Below are 25,737 nucleotides of genomic sequence, written 5' to 3' on the forward strand. Positions count from 1 at the left end.
TGCAAATCAGTTTCCAGTGCAGACACTGCCCCTTTCATACTGAGCTTGTCAGTGACTGCAGACAGAGAATCAAAAGCTTCACTGAAAAATCTCAACATGAAAAGGGTTCAAGTTTTTAGTGGAATGCTGTTATATATTGAAAATAGTCTGCTTTAGTTTAACAGCACCTATTTGCTTGCCTGCCATTGAATTTGTACCCACTGTGTAAAATACATGTTTACCTAAACAGTGTCATGTTCACTGATGCCGTGTGTTCTGGACAGTGATGCTTCATGGAAACAAAGCTGGGCATACTCTCCTCTTCCACGTACGCGAGATATCTAATCCTCAATGGAAGGAGAAGCAACTAGCAACTCACATATGTTTCTATAAATTCTAGGTTTTTTTGTTTTTGAAGACTTTGCATATTATGCCAAATCCAACCATAGCCAGCATTGCTGAAACTCTTCACTAAACGTACTACTGTTGTTTTGCTTTTTTCACAGACCTAATGTCAAAATTATATAAATAATCTTTACTGTGCGAGTCTTTTCTTCGGAGTGCCTAATGGCATTTAATTCTTATATCTAATTCCTCTCAAATATTACATTATGCTTTGAAAACATAAGCTAGTTTTAAAAGGACAGCTATTCTGCAGAATCCAAAAAAAGTGAATCCTGCTAGATGTCAAATTAATACATACCATTTTCTGGCTGCTCCTTGATATCCTCACTTGCCTGGCTAGGGCTTTCAGACTGACCTGAATCTGAAAGACAGAAAATAAGCCGACCTATTAGAATGGATCATGGAAACTTCACCACAGAAGCAGACCCTGTGTCACCACTAGTTTCACATCGGGGGTGGGGCATCTAATTAATTCCTACTCTATCTATCGCCACATTCTTTTAAGTTGTCCTTCTTTGTATGCTTATCTTCTTTTGTACTAGCCGCAACTGACTACTTTTATTGGTTATTTGGGGTGATGTGATCTATGATCTGAAGCATTTTTCTCAAAAAACGGTTATTCAAACCAATCTCGGGATATAGAAGGTCAAATTAGAGCAACACAGAATGGCATCAATGAAGATAAACGATTTTTTCAAAAGGGCAATAAAAATATGGAAATGTTTATTGTTGTTGCCAATTGTAAACCATATTGAATGTAAACCATATGTTGAATAATGCACAGCATCACAATGCAATGGGGCACTGATTTGCTGTGTGATCTGTAGTTTGTTTTTCAGTGAGTTCACAAGCTCAGATGAGCTGTTGACCTGGGGAGGGATAAGATGAGGCCTGGTTTTGCACAACTGGGCAAGCAATAGCTCTATGATAATTTGGCCTAGAATTTCCTTAGTGTCTGTAGAGGCACATTAAATGGCCAATGCACCAAATGGTGATAACCATTTTGGTCATTGGTTGCCACTTCGAAAATCAATAGCAAGCCAGGTCCAAAATATTGAATGTTCCTGTGGTGTTTTTACATGAGGTAATATCTGGCCAGTGCAGAGAATGCAGGCTGCTGAGAGCTGGTGTGTCAATGCCAAGGGAGATGGGTGGGGAGGGTCAGAGTGTGGATCATCTGGAGGTGAATGTCTGTAGGAGCCTGTAATTGCTAATTGGGTTGACATTGGGAGTTGGGCGATTGGTGAGTAGGGAATCATGTGGTGTGACTGGGTTGGAAGAAGATGTCTACTAGGGTGATCAGTGTCAGGTTTGGCCTGATGGGTGGAAGATAGGAAAGGGGTAATCTGGTCAGGTGACTGATTAGTGGTGGGGAGGTGAAGGCAGACAATCAACATTGAAGCTCAGGACATCAGCTGTTGGTCAGTTGCAATGTGGGGGTTGGAGTAGGTGATCCAAAGGAGAGCTACTGTTTAAAATAACTTGAAGGGTACCATGTGGAAACAGATTCCCAACACTAGGCTGGGACCTGCTCCAAAATTTTCCTTTGAGACTCACAGAAATGGCCCTCACAGTTACTTGGCAGACACTTGGAGAAACCTGGAATAAATATCACAGACTTTGCAAACCACAAAGGCAAGTCTCTGACTTTTACTCACAATTTATTTTTCATTGACGAGACTCATATTTCTAGGCAATTATGCCATGGCAACTTACAGGGAAAAAGTTTACTCTGCGAGCTGTAATTTTATTTCCTGTAAAGGCATACTTAAGTTAGAAAAAAAATATTCACTTATTTTCCAACCCCAAGTATTGTCCCATTCATTCAAAAGCTCCAAAAACCAATCCTATTGAGTGATAATGAATCTACTCCCATATCATTGATGGATTTGTAACAATGCTGTCATCGGTCTATTTAAAACATTGCAGATCTCAGGTCTTTGAAAACTGTCAATATCTAAAATACAAGAATATTTACTGGTTCCTCCCACTAGACCAAGCACACTGGAAGAAGAGTCCATCCTCTGGGCATCTGTTTTCTCTTTCCGCATGTGGGTCTCAAGGAAAATGGCAACCTATAAGCAATAACCTTCTTGTCAATTGATTGCCACGGCTATTTCACCAGCATCTCCAAAACCCATTACTCCTGAACATGACTACAGCAGCAGGCACACGAGGATTTCACCACCTGTAGGTACGCATGAGCCACTCAACATTCTGACTAGATGAAACGTTGCTGTCCTTCATTATCACCAGGTCTAAACCCTGGAATATCCTACCCTCCGGCTTTGAGAAACTGTCCAACCGTATATTTTTATCCAACAGGTGAGAGGGTTTCCTGATAGTCTGCCTTTCAGGAAACCCCCTCACCTGTATTCATCTATTGCCGGCCATGCCCTGTCCTGCCACTCCTCTTTTCCAGCTTTCTATCTCACCCTCCTGCAACCAGCCTGAAGAAGGATCCCGATCCGAAACATCACCAGTCCAGAGATGCTGCCTGACCTGCTGAGTTACTCCAGTATTTCGTGTCTGTCATGCTTTGCATCATGATGATGTTGTAAGGGTGAAGTCTCGTCTACACTGATAGCTTTGAAATATTGCCTTCCACCCTTCCAATTAAGCACAAAGTTAAGCAATAAGACAACTGAGAGTAGGACAACATTGATTATCACTAAATTCCTTGGTCCAAAGAATGCAACAAGATTTTATAATAAAATTACAGATATACATTCCAAATTAAAGGGTGAGCCTTAGGTCTAGGACTCCCAATTTCAAAAGCCAAATCATAATAAAATATGTGGTTCAGCAGCATTGACCTTGAGTGGTGACATCAGATGTTTTCATCACACAAGTCAACAAGGCTGAGAGGAAACCACTTCATACATCCCCAATATACTTCAGGATGCTTCTTACAATCTGAAAAATCCTCTGTGATTACATCAGCTCAAAAGATCATCGCAACATCAACATGAGGAGGAAGAACTTCTGCAGATCTTTGCAGCATTTGAGATGTCATTTAACAGTGTCACATTAGCTAGACATTCCCTGCAAAATATTTTTATAGGACTTCAAGAATTGTTGTGGACAATTAAGCATGGGAAGACGCTCAACAATAATATTTTGTCCATTCCTTGCAAGCCTCAAGGACCACAAAGAGTGAACATTGGTGTTATCAATCTCTTGTGAGAGGGACAGTGAACTCATTTCATCAATTCCTTCACAATGGGACGTTCAGGTGTGGACGCAACATCTATTACAGCAAGTGCCTGGCATCCAAGTGCCACTTGCTTCATGACTATTGCCATACAGAAATAAAACTCATCTCACATCTCTAAATTTCATCGGGAATGATCCCACAAGCTACCACATTCAACATAATCTGAACTTTGTTGTACAAATGGAATCAACAGGAACTCAGCTTGTGTGAACTCTCCTTGTGTGCTTCTTAACCTGCAACCAACCAGCAACAAAAAAACTAGGTGTCCATCACTTATGGCATCAAAAACTGCATTCTTACTTAACTGAAAGACCTTCTTTCCTGTGGCCTGAAAAGATTCAGTTGCGTTACAGATTAACGCTGTAGTGACCTTGGCAGCAATGTATGGAGATTTTCCAGTCTGTGTGGCTTTACAAACTGTGCTAGTTATAAATGAAATAGCTTCGCAATGACTTTTGGCGTACAGTGGAAATAATTTTCTTCTATTGTGCGTATGTTGCAGGTATGATGGTGCTGTTTGGAAACGAGCATTTCATCATCAATAATGCTGCCTGAGACGTTTTTCCAATCTGAAAATCGGTAAGCTGTGAGTTTGTGGAACTCCGTGTACGCAGGACAGATAGAAACAAGTTCAGCAAGAATAACAGAGGCACCCAAGGCATTATTTGACAGCTCATGTTTTTATATCTTGTGCTTGCTTATGTTAAGTGTGGAGGTTCTGGATGTAATTCAGTGCTGAGGCTAAACAAAGCTCAAAGCTTCATTGTGAGATTCAGAGGAATGCAACCCTGGTTTCTGCAGGAGAGTTAAAACCAGTCACTGCATCAGATCATCGGCATACGAGCTGGCAGTGTTTGGATATTTATCTTCACACAATAGGAAAGTGCTGAATAAGTACTATCAACGCTTAAGTTGGAGCTGGAGTACAGTTCTCTCACCGACTCCAAAGGTACGGCTGTGTTGTCAGAGACAAAGCATCAAGGAATCAACAGATATCTTGCTGAACGATATTTCAAGCACGCTTCAGGAACTAGGCTGATCATGTTTGTAAATACAACAGAAAATTAATTTCAAAAATAAAATAATTAATTTCCTGAAAATGCTTTGAAGCATTAGGCTTGAGAACTGCGACGCCATTTGGAGCATGATTAATACATTTCCATAAACATCCACAATCTCAGAATACTGCCATTGATTGCCATGCGCTAAGATCTGCATGTGCGTATGATACACATACGTTTTAAAATAATAAAATTAATTATTTTTATGAATTATTATGATTTGAAAATGCAATATTTGTCCCGGAGAGTGCTGTACAACAAACTTCTCTGTAACACATTCAGCCCAGTTTTGGTCTGCCCAATCTTCCTGCACATACAGGGTCCACTTCCACTCCATCCAGCTTCTGGATGTACTGCCCCAGGAGTAATAAAGGTACAGTTCTTGTAGGCACAGGTCTATAACATTCAGGTACAGTACTGGCGAGCAAAGATATATAATATTCTGTTCTGATGGGCAAAGGTTTCTTACTTTGCAACATTGGATATCAGTACCAATAGGCACAAACCTGTGTGGCAGTGCTAGTCAGCAAAGGTCTCTTATTTTATAATAATCAAGTAGAGCTGGTAGTATTAGTTCTGTCATTGTATAACACTGAGCTGCAGTACTGGTTGGCAAGGGTCTCATTATAACCCAGATATAGTATTAGCGGCATAGCACCAGTGTTGATCAGCACAGATCTGCCAACACATTACATGAGATACAGTACTGGAGGACATGGGTTTATCATTGTTTAATTGGACCACAATACAGTTGGATCCAGTTTGCTCTAGTGTATCATGTAGGATACTGGTGGAGAGTATGGCTCACACACCAGCAAAATTACAATTTCAAAGTGCTCCTTTAAAACGTTGGTACAGACACAATGGGTTGTAAAACTCTTTAAATTACTCCCTTGTCACAGCCTTCCTCCTAGACTTTACTCCTTTTGGAGACCGGCACCTAAACATGAACTTGACAGGCCTCCAAATAAAGCCAACGGTATGAAACACAGTGGTTACAGAGGGTGAACAGGCAGGAAAGGCAACCGACTTCCTGACTTAAGGAAGTGAGAAATAGCTGCCCTGAGAGCAAGCTGTGAACCGCTAGCTTTAAACCAAAAGTTTAGGTCACCTCCAGGTTACCACAGTGATCCATTCCTGAGAAACATTCGTATCCTTGTCAGAAATGCTGCCACCCAGCAGTACATCTAATTAGAGACGTCAGCCAAAATCACGAGCACCGTATTGTTAAACCAGGCCACTTAGCACAACCATTCCGATATTGCAGCAAACCGAGTCCCCACTTGGCAGAAGATGCCTGCAGCTCCACCACAGATGCCAAATCCAGCCTACTGGTATCTCAAATGCTCACTTGTACACAAGTTTGGAGTTCAAAACAGTGTTCATTTTGGGTTGAAGACCTTTCACATCTGATGCAAGGTCAATGACCTGAAATGTTAACTCTGCATCTTTGCCCACACATGCTGTCTGACCTGCTGAACATTATCACCATTTAGGAGGGAGAGCAGGGAGGGAATGAGTGGAGGCAGCACTTGCCTGTGTGTGGAGGACCGATGAGGAGCGATTGGAAGAATGAGGGGGGAGTGAACAAAATTAAAGTGAATGGAGAGAGGTGAATGAGGAGAATGGCATGAGGTGAGTAGTGAGAGGTGCGTGAACAAGCGTGAACAAGCGTGCGAGGTGATGGGGCTACAAGGAGGGGGTGAGTGGAGCAGTGAGGGGAGAGTGAGAAGAGGGTGGCTGAGGAGGAAGAAAGGAGTGTGGCAGTGAGGGAAATGAGGAGCGAGTGTGAGGGATGTGAACAGAACAGTGGGGGAATGATAGGTCATTGAGGGATGAAATTAGTGGAGTAGCAAGGGTGGTGCGTGAGAAGCGGCATCATATGTATCTTGAAATCTTGAAACATAATTAAAAATATCAGTGTTGGGCTGTATGTAGTTAAAATTAAACATTAAAAAAAAATATTCAGTGTAGATTGGATTGTAAATCTGGTCATTCTGCAAATAAATAGTGCACCAGTGGGGGAGTTGGCCCTGGAAGTGACTTCACTCGTAACTGGGGTTTCTCTCAAGCAAGCAACTCTTCAGAATCGTACAAGACTGAACTAGCTGTGCTGACTCCGCCTGGTTGGAGGTTAAATAAACAAAAAGAGTAGCACTCTGACAAACCAGCTTTGTAGAGCACGTCAAATTAAACAGGAAAAGTGTTAAGTAATTTCCTGGCTGACATCTGCTCTGTATGGAAAGACTCAGCATTCTAGCTAACCCAGTCTAGTTATGTGTACTCCTCACCTAAATGCCCTTCCTCTTTCTATCATAACACTTGTATACTGTAAAGCCACATCTATGCTATTCCTTTCAATCCAATTGTGTCTATGAGGTTATCTTTCTTCTTCTTTGGCCGTCCATCGAGTTTCTGGGTGACATGGTCCCATGCCAGTTGTGCACGCTCTGATTTGGAGAGTCCAATGTGTATCTGCAGACTCTGCACAGGTGGTGCTAGCTGGGGCGTGCGGGCACATTCTTTGCGAGTTTCTGCACTTCGTCTATTCCTTTACTGTGGCTTCCTCACGGTCTTGCCTGAGTTTTAGGGAGCTCCGCTTGATGTTAATTGGTCATGGGTTGGATATTCTCGTGAATAGGTGGGAAAGTTACTCTTCCAAAGAGACTTTGAGAATGACCTTGAAGCATTTCCTTTGATCCATTGAGCAATTTAGAACCATAGAGCGTGGAAACAGGTCCTTCTTGCCCACACCGACATGTCCCATCTACACTAGTCCCATCTGCCTATGTTTGCCCAAATCCCTTTAAACTTGTCCTATCCATGCACCTGTCTAAATATTTTTTAAACGTTGTGATAGTACCTGCCTCAACTACCTCCTCTGGCAGCACGTTCCATACACCCCCATCCTTTGTGTAAAAAAGTTTCCCTGCAGGTTCCTATAAAATCTTTCCTCTCTCACCTTAAACCTCTGATTCTCAATTCCCCTGCTCTGGCAAAATGCTCTGTACATTTACCAAATCTATTCCTCTCGTGATTTTGTTCTCCTCTATAAGATCACCCCTCATTCTCCTGTGCTCCAAGAAATAGAGTCTTAGCCTGATCATACTCTTCCTATAGCTCAGGTCCTTGAGTTCTGGCAACATCAGAGAACTTGATGGCAAATCTCCTGGATGTCCAGTGTAAGGTCCAACCACTTGTATGCTTTAGTGAAGGAATCACTAAGACTTGGGGTTCAACCTCACAGTATGTACATGTGCGAGTGTTGTCTGTGTGCTGTAGTTCAACAATTGAAGCTGAAGTGATCTTGGTTCTGGGGTGGAGGCACAAAGACTAGCTGACTAGCAACATTACTCCAATGGGGAATATGTTGGTCGTGAGGTGCACTACAAGTTCAGTGATAGAGCCTTGCTTCACCTCAGCTTCAGACTGCCCAAAAAATCATAAAATGATGAAATATGATCTAGGATGAGATGCATGATCTAATGCACACTTTCTAATAACACTTATACTGTAAATTAGCACCTTACAAATACTGAATCATTTGTGGTTAGAATTTCAACATCTGATCATATCAAAATTTGTAGTTGTAGCTGGGGGAAGCTTAACCTTTGAGGGAATTTGAAACCACTTGCAATTAGCTTTGTGGTTTAAAAAAAGTCGTGGAATGACCAATGATGGATAAAGTGTACTTAAATAGCAGCTCTGTTAACATGATCCAAATAATTATTTCCAACCATCTGAAATCATATCCAAAACAATATCTTCATTGATTTTTTTCTCACTGCTTTAGCAGCTAATACACATACAGTTTGCAATATTAACCCGAAGACTCGGGATTAAAACTGAATATTTGCTGCCGTGCTTGGTTAGCTCATTTTCATAGTGGTTATGCTAGATTCGACTAGGATATCAATGGACACAGAAAGTGTTTGGGAATCAGTACCTTTAAAGAATGTTTGCCTGCAAGTTGACAGAATTAGATTAATAGAGCTGTCCATAAAAAATTGTTAAAACAGGTTTGATTAAAATTGTTCTGGTCTCAAACCCCCACTTTAACGCATGAGATCCAACTCAACACCCAGTTGTATAAAATGTTCCATAAAAACATATTTAATATTTAAATTTTACTCCAGACATACTATGCAAATATATCATTGTGAAAAAAATGCATGAATTGAAATATCCCACCAGCTTTCTTTGTCAGAATTTGTACAACTAGTAACAGCACACAAGAAACTGCGTGAAACATGATGCAGCATTTATCATGAAATAGAATCTGTTTGCAAAACGAATATTTTGTGACCCTAACTACGTCATTATTTTTGCATAACACAGAGATGATGCTGTTTGCCAACCTCGAGTACTCATAATGCACTGCCGTGATCCTTTTCAAACTTCTGATTTTATCGGTCAACAAAAACTATTTTCTAGGGCATTTATCTTTCAGTTTCTCCAGACAAAAGTTATAGTCAGACCACCAGACAAGTGGAAGAAATGAGAATCACACTGTTAATCTTGGGAGAAATCCATGGGATATTTAAGGGTTAAAATGTTAGAAATGTAAAATTGAAAATAGAATAATGATAGGCTATAGACTTTTTTTGTGAATGTAATTTTGTGCAATAGTGAAAATACATTAATTCAAATGAGAATCTCATCATTATTCGGCATCAGCCTCACGTCCCTCGTCTCTCATCGTGTTGCCTCAGCCGTATTTCCAGACAAAAATAAACACTTTAAGACTTTACTTGTTTGTATTCCCCTCAGCAGTGCGCTACGCATCAGCAGCTAAAAACAAAGAAACTTTTAGCTGCTCAGACACAGTACAGAAGCGCCTTGAACAACGAACCAGGGGAGAACATTCACAAAGCCTGACAGTCCGTTCAATGCGAACTTCAGGTCCATAATGCATTCCAAGTCCCTGCACTAATTAAATATGCATTTGCACAGCTCGATCGATGCAAGTCATGGATCGGGTGACACACCTGCGCATCTTGGGCCGAAAGCTCCCAGAGAAAACACAACTGCCTCCTTATCTTTTCTCATAGGCTCTCGATTTCTTCACCCAGATAACTAATTTAATTCTCTCACCCTTCAGCGAAACTGGATTAGGAAAGTCAATACTTTCTTTGTACTCTGATGGTGGATATTGTGCTTTTTATTCAGTTTTGACCTTTCGACAAAGACAAGACAATGGCATTGGTTCCTACAGTAAGCTGATGCTGCAGGTCTCACAGGGAAGTAAAATACAACAGAAAACAGAAACCTTACAGGCCTCCCTGGATAATGAAGTCTTCCTTGGGGGTGAAGGTTAATACAAATAAAAGGGGTAAATTGTACAAACCTAAATGTAATAAACTGAGTCTAAATATACCCAGCTTGAACTCTGATTTGTCAGCAAATATGGTTGGAATGATGTCACCATAAAATGGATAACACCAAAACCACACAGTGAAATGTTAACTATACTGGTATCTTCATTACCAAATACTAATTTTGTGCAAATTCCCCTGCATTTTTAACGTAAGGGCTCTTCTATTTTGTTTTGCTCCTGATTACCTCCAACCCCCCACCCCTGATACTGTAAAAAGGAAGTAGGGCCTCTGCAGGGGACAGACTTTAAAATATTTAGAGATTTACTTGCTGCAGCAAGGGCAGAAAAGAAACAGACCTGAAATTCAGGCACAATGAAACGCACAAGTTAAAGACTCAAAAAAGTGTTTGTAATTCTTAAGCAAGCAACGTAATGAATGTGAGGTGGATTTGGTTGTATAATTGACATTTTCATAGCCCAATTTAAAATCAATAATATCTTCCTTGGACTAAAGCTTGGCATGTAACATTCAGAAATGTTTCATGTTTTGTTTATATAAAATTCTTATGGCCAGGTAACTATGCTGGACAAATGGGTTTTGTCTTCAATGTTTTTTGTTACAATCTCTTAGATTTCAGCTCAGGGTACTGTTAGGTGTCAGTGCCCCTGGGGAAAGGGCATACCAGCTCTTGAATTATATCATGTGACCCCTGTCGAAAAGAATTTGGAAAAACAAAACTCAGCTGTGATATCTCCCACTGTCAGACAGCTGGCCGATTCTTGCTGGGCAAGTTTGCACATGATGCTTGACCAATTCGTTAACTTAGTGGATTGCAATGGGACTACACTGCAGCAGGTTAGGATCTTTGGAGTGAAGGGAGTAGAAATGGAAGGAAAATCCTCCAAAGTAAATGTATGGGTTGTATTGTCACAGCATAGCAATTAGTTTGCATTGATATTGGCAAATATTTGATCAAAATGGTGGAAGGATGCGTATATCCTGAAGGGTAAGCAAACTGGCCTGCAAATAAAATCCTTTGTCGGCTGGTCACCTAAAAAATAACCAGCTCATTCTGGTGTACCCCAAGAAGTAGATAAGTTGGCAATACATAAGAGGGCTCAGTCAACTCAGAACTCAGGTAAGGACCCGAGTCATTTAATCTCACCAAAATAAAAACAGAATTCTGCCTCTACTCATTCAAACAACTGAGAAGTCATCAAAAAATTCAACAAACTTTTCTACTTAAACATGATCACGTTCATTACTCTTCTAAATTCGCCAATTACGTCACCGCAGTGGGACAACCCCTTTACACTCACCCAGATGAAGAATGGCCACGGCGCAGTATCAGGGAATGCCACATATTGGTGTAGCTTAGTTGGCAATAACCTTCACAGAAAGAAAGGAAGGAGGACTAAAATCGCATAATATCACAGTGATCTTGGATATAGGACAGTTCTCATTTGTCACAATCCCTTCGTCAGTGTAATGCATGCTAATGGTTGACAGCCTTATTTACAAACACAGAAACAAAGTACAATCAAGTTTAGAACTGCATTGCGAATATGAATTTCGCAATATATACCTTAATTAGGATGGGGGCAGCACTTCTGCAAAAGATTTTAAATGCATTACACTTTTACAGGTAATCGTGTAGGCAAAGAAATGTATACCTTCGGAATGCACAACTTATCCATAAATATGTCAATAATCAAGAATTAAATTTGGTATGATGCTTGGTGGATGAACAGTAATGTAGGCAGAACGACATAGGATTAGGGTTAGCATTATAGCTGCATATATTTCAACATCATCAACGCCGTCAATTTCCAAATGATTAACCTTGCCTACAATTACTACAGCATATTCCAAAAAAAAACAGAAACATTACCATGGACTCAAGTGAAAATCAAAAAAATTAAATGAGAGTATTAATTGCTTACCTTTTCTCTCTGATAGTTGTAAATGTTTTATTTGTGTTTGCAGTTCAATAACTAAGTTGCTGTGTGAACGAGTTAAAAACAGTATACAGGAATGCTCACACTGTGCTTTAAATGGACTTTTAGATGGGCATTATTCTCTGTTAAATAAACTAAAGATGGAATGGCCACAGGACAACTAGTTGCATAGTACAAGGTAAAAAAGAAATATGAATATTCAAAAATTATCAGATTTTATTTTGAATAGTTCTTATAATGTACATAAAAAGACACCATGCATAGATTATTCCTTTCCGAACAAATTGCATTTAACACATGTTCCATAGCTTAAAGCCTACATAACTGCAGATGTGATTATTTTTAATTATCATATGAAATAATCCCTGCTGTACATGATTTATTACAATAGAATTTTGGCTGGCTGACATGATTATGGAATTTCTCTGTGAATTGCATCAAGACCAAACTTGTGAAATTTCTGCTTCATATAGTGATCCAGGAAAATAAATCCTTCAAATTTACAATCAATTGTTTTGTCAACAGATTTCAGTGCCCCTTGCCATTCATCATTTTTTCCATGTTACAAAGGTTTGGAAATTCACATATCTTGATACAAATTTTGGTTTTAGATCATTTTTCCTGAAAAGTCAAACCATAGATTCTTCATCTAAACTACCACATTTTGCTAAATAATGATGACTAGCGAAAAATATCTTCTGCAAAAAATGTACGATTGTTTTGCAATAACCTATCGGTTACCTGGTCATAAACAATAATCTGAAGGATAATAGAGGCTTCAAGAGCATTGAAAAGAGAAATGATAGGTTAATATTTTACCTTTTTGATAAACCTGTATTTTCAACCTCTCTTTGTCTTTCCCCCTCTGCACACAAAATTAACTTGCAGAATATGCGGAAGATATGCAGAATATGACAAATGGTAGTGGAGACACTAGGCAGTGGTAGGGACGAAGAGCCGGAAAACACGTCTGCTCAGAATGTTCAGGGTGCAAAACTCCCAGGTGAATCACAGCAAGTATTGCCTCGTGTTGCAGGTCATATTTAAAGGCATGTTTTCTCAACTTGAGATCTGCTGCAGCCGTCAATGCACTTGAGAGCAGGGGACGAATATCGATGCCCACAGCTATCAGGATGCCTGTGGCAATGATCTGTATTACACTATCTTTCACAGTTTTTTCTCCAATTAATGAAATGAGCTCATGTGGTTTCCCTGTTCAAAAGAAGCTAATGGCATTATATTCCCCTTTGCTGGAAGAGGGGTGAAGGACAGTGGTGGGGGAGGTGAGATAGAAGAAGTGCCGGCATGGTGGACTGCGTGGTGGTGCAGCAGTAGAGTTGCTGCCTTGCAGCGCTTGCAGTACCAGAGACCCGGGTTCGATCACGACTACGGGTGCTGTCTGTACGGAGACCAAGTGGGTTTTCTTCGAGATGTTTGGCTTCTTCCCACACTCCAAAGACATACAGTTTTTTAGGTTAATTGGCTTTGTATAAGTAAATTGTCCCAAGTGTGTGTAGGGTAATGTTAATGTGCAGGGATTGCTGGTCAGTGCGGACTCTGTGGGCCGAAGGGCCTGTTTCCGTGCTCTATCTCTAAACTAAACTGCCAAGCTGTAAGTTAGCTATGAGGATATCATAGCACAATGGCCAATCACCATGACCTCAGCAACAGTTGTCCCAATAATGGGCAACACCCTGTCAACCACATAAGTTACACCTTGCAGATGTGCTTGCCCCTCCTCCAGTTACTTCTGCTGTGCATGATTGCATTCCACTTTGTCTGAAAGAGAAAGGAAAGAAGGGACCTATGTGGATAATGTGACTATCAAAGATTAATAGCATGCTGTGTGCACAAAATAGATGAAGTGAGGTTCAGAAGCTTGCAAAAATAGTATGTTTGTAGGATGCAGGGACCTTGAGATTGTAAGTAACTGCAATTTTATGATGTTAGTGATATTGGGTGCATAGAACAGAGAAGTGTCTGAGGTTACTTGTGGAGGTGACAGGAAAAGACACTTATGGAAAATAATAAATAGCAACTCCCACCTCTGACCTCTCATGAGCATTCTGGTCCGAAGGGTTTGACTCCCATTATTTATATCCTTCACTATTTGCTGCCACTAGTCTTAGTACTCATGGCTATAGAAGCGGCTGGATTATCATAAAAGCCGATATGCCGCACTAATGCCCAACAGGAATGTAAATCTACATATCCTTGCATGGTCTGGTTTATATGTGACAACATACTCTCCTTATAATCAACTTGTGATAGTGTGAGAAAGAATAAAATGGATTGAGTGGCTGTCATTGACATAGGCATTGGACTTGGGCTCAGCGAATCAGCACCAGGCCTAATTAACTGTGCAAAGTGAGAGGTATTCCACATACTAGCCATGCCACAGAATTTTACTCACAACCTCATTACGATGCCTGGTTGCATACTGACTTGCGGGCAAGAGATGCATCAATGCCAGCCTGGATTTCGACTGGAACACCCAACTCCAGATCACAGGACTGTTTAAGTGCAACCAGACTTAAATTCAAAAGCTTGCTGAAAGTGACGGACCTTGACACCCAGGTGGAATTTGACCAAGTATGGTATCAACCCAGCCCCAAAATATCAGTACAAGAGTTCCTCAGGACAATGTCCTAGGTCCAACCAGCTAGTTCATCAATGACTTTTACGGTTAAATGTGGGGATGTTTGTTGATGATTGCACAATTTTCACAACTCCTTAGCAATCCATGCAGCAAGACCTAACCAACATCCAGGCATGAGCTGATGTGGAAAGAAACATATCCACCACAAAAGAGCTCAGTAAAGACCTTCTCCAATAAGGGCAAGTTTAATCAGCTACCTTGGACATTTCCAACATGGGATGCCCCAATATCCTAGGATCACCACTGATCAGAAACTTAAGCAGACGAGCCATAGAAATACCTTGTCTATAAAAGCAGGACATAGGCGATATATCTGCCGGTGAATAACTCATCTCCTCACAGGTACAAGTTAGATCTGGGATAAATTGCTCTTCACTTACCTGCTCAGACAACTGTTAAGATGTGTGATATTACTTAATTACGGGCTAATAATGGGAAAAAAACTTATACTCAAATTTTGGAAAAATGCTCCAATACCAACAATAAAAATGTGAATTTCAAACATGTTCGAAACACTACACTTGGAAGAGATGAGATTCCTCCTAGCAGGCAAAGCAGACCACTTCCAAAAGACGTGGTCTGCATTTATGGAACTATTACAAGCATAAGGTGCAATAGTAATTTAAAATATAAATGGTACCAGGATCTGGTAACGGGGGGTATAAAATAAATTAAAAAAAAAAAAAACATGGTTGCTATATCCTTTTTTGTGAGTTTTGTGTTACTATACAGCGATTGTTTTTCCTTTTTTTTCTTTTCTTTCTAGGGGCTTGTTTCCTTTCTTTACTTCCTTCTCTAACTTCCTCCCTAAGGGGCTTTCTTTTCCCAACACTTTCCTGCACCTTCACGATTCTTGCTCACTTTCCTTATTTCTTTTATTTCTATATTTTTTAAAGCTCGAAAAACAAAGTGGTACAACAAATGTAATAAGATATATCTGATGTGTATTATTGTAATTTACTGTACTTCTAATAAAAATAAAATTAAAAAAAAGATGTGTGATATGATCTCAGAAAAGCAGTCCACTTGAATGACATTCCATCTACCATGCTAAATATGTGTTCCCTCTGCCAGTGGTGCACCATGGCTGCAGAGTATCCCATCCATTTGTGGCACCGAGGCTACTCTAAAATCACCACTCAAACATCCAGTCGTTACTACCCAAAAAAGGTAAGGGCAGTAGGCACATGGGATCACTACTACCTGCAAGTTTGCCTCCGTCGTGTTCCTGCCAAAAAGGCAGGAACCGGGTACTGATTGGGGATGATCAGCCATGATCACATTGAATGACGGTGCTGGCTCGAAGGGCCGAATGGCCTACTCCTGCACCTATTGTCTATTTATGTTGATTTTGATGTACACTGTTGGTTCAAAGGTATTGCTGGATCTAAATCCTGGAATTTTTCCTTCTATAACATTGTAGGGTACCTTTGCTAGAAGTCAGGTTTCCACATTTTCTCCAGACCTTGCCAGCAAAATGAATAAATTATAGACAATTAATACCAGCAATATCTATAAGGATGAAAAGAGCCAAAGTGGTTTATCAGTCCACTTGGATCTCTCTGACAGAGGGTAAGAATGGCAGAAAACATACTTCCTTTGTGTTTAAATTGAGGAGCACTGTATGGTCTTGGAGATATCTGGAGAATGAGAAAACAAAACAGATGAGGTAGCTTTCAGGTGGTGAAAGATACCTTCTAATTATTTCAAAGCAGCATCCTTCAGCTGCATGTAATTTTCTTTGCAGAACATTCGCGGTTGTCTTTCAGCAAAGTTCAACTCTTCAAGTCAACACTAAATTCACTTGCAGTATTAGCTTGACTAATTTATCAGAGACTGTGCTTGAAGAATGCATTTAATGTGCCACAGCCACACAATAGAAACTTTCATCCAGTTTGGAATAAGAAGGTTGCTTCAAGATGGTATCTCATTCCAGCAGATGATAATCTTTTGCATTATCCATACAAACGTCTGCAATAATTCACTGTCATTCAAATGGATATGCCAGGGAATAAATAATGAACACATGCTGAGGGAAAAAAAAATCATTCCACAATGGCCTTTTCCAGTCTCTGGATCCTGTGTAACAAGCACACATTCCATGTTCTCCATGTTAACTTCAACTGATTACAGTGGTCATTTATGGACCATGTGGGAAATTAGGGAACATTGAAAGCCTCCCAGTGTCATTAAAATAATTCATTATGCATGCAGAAACCATCTGTAGGGTGCAAAGGTCTGCACAGATGACATGAGATTGTCCAAGTATAGATGTGTAATTCCATTTAATATAGTTTAATTTTCAAAAGGCCTTTCCTTCCTTGCCTTTTGTTAGGATTAAAATGCATTTAGATCAGCTTGACAGACAGTACAAATATAAAGAAAATTAAAATTGCCACCGTTAACATTGTTTTCGTAAACAGGCACAATCTGCTTAATAGCAGAGAATGAGATCGAGGTAATCATGCAAAGTAAAAAAAATATGAAATGAAGTTCTTTAGAAACTGTACATTTCAAATTCACAGCTGTCGCAATGATAGACTTTGCACATTCCTGCTCCACTTATGGGTAAATATGAGACAGTTCACATTTATGACAGCATGAAGGAAAAATTCAATATTTTTGTTTACTGTCCAACCAGATGATAGCAAGTTCAACTGCCAAGGTGGATCACTGATAAAAATAAGCGAGTTTTGTCAGTTCTTTGTCAGCCCGCTAGATGGAGCAGTGCACAAAAGTGGCATATGCACCTCTCAGAGGTGGGGGGTGGGGAAGATTGGATTTTAGAATCTTCTTTTAATTACAGGTATAAAGCAGCTTATCCTATCTATGTGACCTCACAACAGTGAGTTAAACCTTGCATTATTAATTGAGGAGCATCTAAGTACCAGCATAATTTTGCTGCAGGAGCCCAAGGCCATTTATTTAAAAAAATTATAAAGTTCACAAAAACATCTAAGCAATTAAACTAAATGAAAATGGGAAGGAATGTTTTCAAGAAAACTGTGTTATTTGGAAGGTACTTTGAAATTAATAAAGGATGTTAAAATCTTGGTGCTTTCACAGTAAGCCATAAGGTTTTTCAGTTGAAACCATTTTAGATTCAATGAAATAATCACTTAAATAAGCTTTCTGAAGCAGTTACTCATCATGTAATGGGACAGGTATGCGTTCCACAGCTGCTTTTCTCATTTCCAAAAGCACCAAAACCCTTGTGCCTAATTCTTGGAGTAGGGCTATACTGGTCTCAGACAGCATGTCCTTGATTTGAAGAAAACACATGCATGAGATTCATCAGAACTATCTCAGATGAATCATAAAAAAACACAAGAAAGGGAGTATGACTGTCTAAGTAGAAATACAGGTGAACATACAGAACTATTCAATATGCAAGTTGCAATAAACTACTTAACGGCAGCAGCCAAAAGAGTTGTGTCCAAAGGCAAAGGATTGTGTCCAAAAATTTAAGGAAAGATAAAATTAAAGAAATACAGTGCACAACAAAATGCCAACTGCATTCATCTGCAGATCTGCTGCTTGCAAATATTCTCCTCTTCACATTTTAGTATGCCATGCCACGCCACATTGCTTCCAGTAACCACAAGGGAGGTAAAGGTTACACCAGATTCTTCTATGCACCTCTGCCAAAACTAATTTGACTGGCAGCACAATTCCAGCATAAGCAAGCATGCGCAGTTTCCTGAAACCATCATGTGTACATTTTCAAGAGTCACAAGGTCAGATCATACTGCACTGTGGGTCACAAGTTCACAAGTTATTGGAGCAGAATTTGGTCATTCGGACCATTGAGTCTACTCCACCATTCAATCATGGCTGATCTCTGCCTCCAAGTCCCATATTGCTTCCATCTCCCCAAAACCCATTTTAAATCAAGAATTTGTCTACCTTTGCCTTAAAAAATAGGCCACTGACTTGGCCTCCACAGCCCACTGTGGCAATGAGTACAACAGATTAACTACCCTCTGACTAAAGAAGTTCATCCTAGACTCCTTTCTAAGAGAGCGTCCATTAATTCTGAGGCTATGACCCCTGGTCCTAGACTCTCCCACCAGTGGAAACATCCTTTCGACATCCACTCAATCTATGCCTTTCATTATTCTCTAAGTTTCAATGAAGTCCCCCATCAATCTTCTAAACTCCAGCGAGTAGAGGCCCAGTGCTGTCAAGCGCACATCATATGCTAACCCACTCATTCCTGAAATCATCTTGTAAACCTCCTCTGGACCATTCTGTATGCAACAGCAGTCCATCCAGCTCTCAGTAATTGTCATGTCTTTAGCATTACAGGACAGCAGTACAGATGCAACGGTGATTAGATGCTAGCGCAGCTCAGTCCCATTGGCCATCATTGTATCTGATCCCACATCTTCTTGCTAGTCTCGGCTGCCATTATTAGCACAACCCCATTCAAGCTGGATAACAAAGCAGGTGGTTTGTTTTTTCCATATTTCAATTAAAATCAACTTTAGGCAAGATGTGCCTTTAAACTCAAGAATGCTTCCCTTTTTTAGATAATTTAAATTTATTTAAACTGTTTCTATCAGATATACAGAGAAAGTTAGCACAAGCTGTCAGAAGGCCATTGGGGCAGCACTGGAGCAGTAGCTTTGGATCCACCACCTGAGGCCTCAGCAGCATCCGCAGGGTGGCTTCCGAAGCAACGTCCTGAGTGTGATTAGATCCCCCAAGACAGAAAATGGTAACTGTAGTCTTGAAGGTTACATGCAGTCTAAGCACTGCCTGGGTCAAGAATGTTCTGTCCAACAGCGATTCTAAAATGATCCCACAGAGGATCCCTATTTCAACAGAATAAGGTTACAAACATATCACATTTTATTACCTCTAGCTTCAGAAGTAATAGTAACCTGTCATTTTTCCACATACCCTATGTAGCATTTTCCTCTTCTCATATCTTTTCTCAATAACCAAAAGTACTCAAGTGCTGGATTAACTCAGCGGGTCAGGCAGCATTTCTAGTGAACATGGATTAGTGACGTTTGGGTCGAGACCCTTATTTAGATGATCCCGGCCCGAAACGTCACCTATCCGTGTTCTCCAGAGATGCTGCCTGACCCGTTGAGGTACTCCAGCACTTAGTGTCTTTTTTTGTAAATCTGAATCTGCATTGGCTTGTTTAACTAAAATTACTCAATGATTTCCACATTTATTTAAAATCTCTTACTCGTCCATACAGAAATCTCTTCGTTTGAGGGAAAGCAGTTGGCAAATTCAAGAAAATGGCAAGGGGAGGCACTTGTTTCAACCCGATTATTTTTCCCCCCCAAAAAAATATTTCAAGCTACAGAACCAAGATACTGAAATTTAGAATTTAAATTATAACATGTATGATCTCCCAAGTACTGAAATGGAGCTGTTGATGATGTTAGTCAATGTGGAGCTGTAAACTCCCAGATGGTTTTTTTTAGGTTTTGGAGCAGAGTTTGAACTTTGTGCACACTAAAATGAACACTTCAGAGCTGGGGAGCAGAATGGCTTCCTATATTGTTAGTTTAGTATCAGTATGCAGTAGTGTCAACAGATGAATTTCCGCGAATTAGTTTCAATAAGGGGCCTCAACTCAAACATCAAGAATTTCACACACTGCCCACCCTTCTGATCTTCTAAAAACATACTGCCTGTCTGATGTGAAATGAGTTATAGCTTTATAGAGTTGTTATGGTCTAATCGCATCAATATCCAAAGTTATTGCATGTGAGGAGGGGTGGGAGAGGGAGAGGAAAATCGTTAACATCTGTCATAAACCAAACAAGATCTCAGTAAATTCCACCAAGCAATTCCGTCCGTGGCTTTGCGAAAAAGGCAAATGTCTCTCCCATTAGGTTCACTTACTCACATCTTATTTCTCAAACCTAGTTATTCAAATAACGCAAAATACTACTATTAAAAGTGCAACATTTTGAGGATTGTCGTACGTCCAACTGTTGAGAGCATCTGTGATTTTTGGACTAAAGTTAGATTGGCATTTCTTAAATGTTATAAAGAATCCAACACATTTCTTGAAGGTGATTGTAACAACCTTTAATAAACTAATGGATTTAAAACAGTAAATGTATTCTAATTATCTATGGTGTTTGTGGCTACAGGCAGGCATCGGGAAATTTACCAGTTGGTTCTACCAAACCAATAAAATAACCTCCTGCAATAAATAATGGTTCCAGGACTCCAGACATGTACTAAAAACTTACTGAATTGAATCAGTGCTTGAGCATTGTCATTGTGCATACTATGCTGTTGGATATCTTCATCACTTTTAATAAAGATTAATTCTTAACCAATCACTCTTACACAATAGTTATTGGGCTGCAGCAATGGTAAAGCCCAGTAGTCAGCTCCAGTAGGATTTAGAAATGAGCAAGAAAAGTTCCAGCACCAATAGATGGACAGAGCAAGTAGGTGCTGGCAAGGTGTGAATAATAAACTGATTGGGCAGGTGTAGAAGGGTAAGAGGATTTTCTTCTTCATTGAGGAGGGAATAAATGAAAAGGAGGAGAAGGAGATTCAGAGTATAGAATGGAGGAAAAGGGGCAATAGCAGGTGATAGAGATCATTATGGTCATTGTTAATTCATCGTCAGTGAAAATGAAAACACACACTGCACAGCCTTGGGAGTAGTTCCATCCATGTGGCCACTGACTACCTCAGTGGGATAATAAGATGTAGAATTTTCGGTTCGCATGCAGGTGACTACCTTGAGCGAGGAACTGAAATGTTAAAATATAAAGGGTGAGGAGTGGTGAGACTTAAAGTGAAGTGGGAGAGAGATAAATTTTTCACAACCTTCACTTGTAAAAAGCAAAAAAATGGGAATTATGAACAGCATTCTATGGTGGTGGATTTGTATGTGTGCTTTTTAGCTCTATAGTTTTAGCTTTATACAAGGGAGGAAGTACGGTCTGTAGGTCTTAGAGGACTCCATCCACTTTACTCTGCATTTAACTTGCCATTGCTCTGTAAGTGCAAGCTTCGGAGAACATTCAGCAGTTGTAGATGGTGCTGAGTCAACTTTCTTATTCTTTTGGCTATGAATTCCCTTCCTAAAAGAAAACTTAAGTTAAATTAAAGCGGAAAAGTGATTGAAATTGTCATCATGGACCATCAGAAGGCTTAATCCCTTTGGGAAGATGAGGAGACTCAGGTATTAGAGTCAGGAATGAGTAGACTCAGGTCGCGTGCGAGCCCCAGGATTTTGGGATGTACAGAACCCTCGCACGCCATCTGCGTGACGCGCAGGCCCTTAAAGCTGAAGAACTTCTCAACTTCCCTTTTGCACGGAAGACAGTGAAAGAGTATTACCATGACCATCCAGGTTTTAGACTGTTGCAGAATGACCCTTGATCTAAACAAATGGATCCCTGCAGTCATCAAATAGTTAATTCCAAATGCCACTAAATAAGGATTAATTTTCTTTAATATCTACAAGTGATTAATATTACTAACGTGCAAACATTATTGCACTGTAACATTCTTAAAGACGGATAACAGTCAAATCTCCACAAACAGAACCACATGAGAATTGTCCTCATGAGGCGCAAAATCTAACCAAGTAAAACCGCAGTTCAACAGGTTCAAGGAGGACAATGCTCTCAAATCAGTGGTTTCACAAAACATTTTTCTGAAGTTAGTAAATGCATCAATGGTACTCTATGAAATATTTGCTCTTTATTTCAACATTTCTGAAACTAAAACTATTTAAATATTGCAGGAACATGCAGAAAAACTTTGCATTTTCTTTGTGGCTATTGGTGGTTCTCTGAGTTGAGTTTCCAAAGCAAGCTGACAGTCAAGAGGCTCCCAAATGAGGCGCCACCAGCCATCTAATACTGTACTTACTTGTATCAACATCTACGTTCACATATTTCAAGCGACACCAACATATAAACATCTGATTGTAATAATCTACATCTGTATACATCAATGAAAGTCAATGCGCTGAAATAGGAAACATTATAGAAGAAATCAAATATGCCTCAAATACAGAGAATAAACAACTTTAAAGAAGTTTTCTCACATGATTTCACATTATGTATGCTAGCCGAAGTGCACACATTTGTATAATCAAAAATCATATTTAAATAAACAACATATAATATGCACCCGAGTCCTGAATGATGACAAACTCTTAGCATGTATGGCGATGCACCAAGGGTAAAGGAAACTTATATTTTTCTATGTAGTATCATCTGTCAGCTGTAGGTCAAAGTCATGACTGCAGACTGACTGCTCGGAGTCCTGTTGTGCTCCAAGCTGGGGGAGGAGACAAGGGAAGGGGTGAGGCAATGGTAACCTCTAATTAACCCCATGGTCTGTGGGACAAACAATCCTGCCATAAACCACTTTACTCAGCCTTTTCAGCCACAACATGTTGAAAGATTCATTCTTCATTATGACAAGTGCCACTGGTGTCTTTAACACATTGCAACCTAAACACACATGTTCTAAAACAGCTGTGAAACTATCATTACTGCACTAAGGTTAACATTAACACAATGCTGCATTGTACCCCTCCTGACTGCCAGTGGGATATTAGGGAATAAATAATGCAATTTCAAGCAATGTTAATTAAAACAACAGATATAAATACTATAGTGTATGAGCTGAGAAAATAGATCACATGGCACCCATAAAGTGTAAAGCAATCTAATTTCAGCTTAATTTGAAATGAACTGGGAGAAAGATCATTTCCAGGTGTCGATCAATAAGTTGGACCAGGCGCTTCTGTGCACGCCTGACATATTTCCGGTGTAATGCACCACTAGGGTTGCCAACTGTCCCGTATTAGCCGGGACATCCCATATATTGGGCTAACTTGGTATGTCCCATACGGGACCGCCCTTGTCCCGTATTTGACTGCTACTACTCGGGTCAAGGGGACTGTCGGGTCGGAGCACCACGTCCAGCCCTGCCTCGCCCGTCCCGACGTAGTGCAGCCCATAGAGTGCAGTAGCTGCACCTTGCCCATGGCCCCGTCGGTCGGCAGCCCGGCCAGCTGTCCGACCTTCGGACCTTTGCTTACCGCCGACACCACCACCCCTCCTTCTCATAGCCGATCGTCGGTTGGCGAGTTAGATGGGGTGTCGGACTTTGCATGCCACATCGTGTGGGCCAAAATTCCTCAGCTGCCCCGCTAGCTGGGCTTTGTGTGCAGACCAGCACCCTGGCCAACTCATCATTCACCCAACCACAGCCAAGTCGGTCAACGAATCACCGTCGGGAATTTGTCCCTTGTTTTGACCATTTGCCCCTTATGAGTGAGAAAGTAGCCAACCCTAAGCACCAGTCAGTAATATCATTATTTGTGCAACATGTATTTCTGCCTGTCCCCAAATAAACTGAAGCGAACGCCCCACACCACAACCTTATATGGAACATTGTTAGTGGAACGAGCATCTCATCATGTCACACTGTTGCTATTCTGCAATTTAAAATTACATACTGCTGACATCCAGAGACCTGACGGCACACGTCCAGAACCGACAGAAAACTCAGCAAAAATCTTCCAAGTCTACAGAGTGATCATAAGATCATGTGATAGGAGCAGAATTGGGCCATTGGGCCCATCAAGGCATCTCCGCCATTCAATCATGGCTGATCTCTCTGCCTCCTAACCCCATTCTCCTGCCTTCTCCCCAGAACCTCTGACATCCATACTAATCAAGAATCTATCCATCTCTGCCTTAAATATATCTACTGACTTGGCCTCCACAGCCTTCTGTGGCAAAGAATTCCACAGATTCCTACAACAGACAGTGCTACAACAGACAGTGTTTCATTTCTTTCAGCATTTAACTGCCAAGAAACTAATTTAAGGAATGCATTAATGGTCACACCACTGCCAGGACTTGTTTGTTGATGATTGGCCATGCAGATTGAGGTGGCCACTTCTGGGCAAGGAACAACGACATGCCATCAGCAAAGAACGTACTCCCAGAGAGGCTTTAGAGCGCTCACATTCTTTCTGGACCTCGCTAATAAATAATGTGTTTGCATTCTCAGTTTTTTCAAAACTCCTCTCACTAAGATATGTTATATGCTGCAGGCAGACCTTTCCCCATCATGGATCAAAAAAGAGAGAATAGAGACACAAGCAACTGCAGATGCTGGAATCTTGAGCAAACTACAAAGTGCTGGAGACACTCAGTGAGTCAGGCAGTATCTGTGGTGGGAATGGACAATCACTGGACAATCAGGGTGAATGTCATCCAGAAAGTACATCATCTTGGGAGTGCTGGGCATTTTCAATGCCACGCAGAGGGATGAGCCACTCTGCATTCCCTGTGGTTACTAACACCAGTGTGCTCTCCAACAGCAGCAGTTGAGCACAGATACAACAAAGCCCATGCAAGTAGGCATATCCGAGTATAATATATCATGCTTCTTCTGAAGGTGCAATTATTTTGCCTGCATCAGCTTACAGGTGACCAGCAATGCTTGACCAAAATGACTTTGTCATCTGCTGCATTCTGCAGAAGTTTTCAAATGAAGACAGCGGCCTGCAGTACAAGCAACCACAAAGCCTGAGAACCATGATGTGGAACAGGAGATGGAGGAAGAGGAAGGCAGTTGCAGATTAATATTGGTCATCACTTCCAGTCTTGTCTCCCAACTCAGCAGAGGTGACAGAGACCAGCAGGACAACTAAACTAACTTAAAATATATGGGGCTCGTGAAACGAGAGGCGATTTGTATAAGAAGCCTGTGAAATATAATTCCTCGTGGCCATTTCCGCATTTCAATTATTATCACCAAGACAATACAACCAAGGTCAGTCCAGGTAATTTATGCAATCCCTTGAATCCTGACGTGAAGAACCATCTATGTTTAAATAACATATTAGTGAATGAACCATTTGGTTATTTTGTTGGCTTGGTCCAACAATTGCCTATTTCATGATGAGGGGCACATTGCCTAAAGAACTACACACAAAATACATTTCCTGTGAAAATCTCCATTGTCTAAATGTAAAAAGCAGTGTTTAAATCCCCTTGACATACTACCTCCTTCCAGACTTATTTTATGCCTGGTGGATCTTCTGAATGTCTCTTTCCCACCCCCTACCCCACCTCTCCCCACTGGCATCCCCTCAAGGCATGAGGCTTGG

General features: G+C 40.6%; 1 protein-coding gene across 15 annotated transcripts in view; it reads right to left on the minus strand.

Annotated features, from left to right (window-relative positions):
* The window catches only part of nfia (nuclear factor I/A), a 678,190-nt gene that overhangs the window by 257,984 nt on the left and 394,469 nt on the right, over positions 1-25,737 (minus strand). For 12 of the 15 annotated variants that reach the window (XM_055641840.1, XM_055641848.1, XM_055641844.1 and 9 more), the window contains exon 3: positions 683-745. The exons of the other annotated variants lie outside the window; for them this stretch is intronic. In XM_055641840.1, coding sequence (XP_055497815.1) covers positions 683-745 — 63 coding nt within the window. The remainder of the gene's footprint in view (positions 1-682; positions 746-25,737) is intronic. 15 annotated transcript variants of the gene reach the window in all.

The sequence above is a fragment of the Leucoraja erinacea genome, chromosome 10 (assembly GCF_028641065.1).
Source record: "Leucoraja erinacea ecotype New England chromosome 10, Leri_hhj_1, whole genome shotgun sequence".
Classification (NCBI taxonomy): domain Eukaryota; kingdom Metazoa; phylum Chordata; class Chondrichthyes; order Rajiformes; family Rajidae; genus Leucoraja; species Leucoraja erinaceus.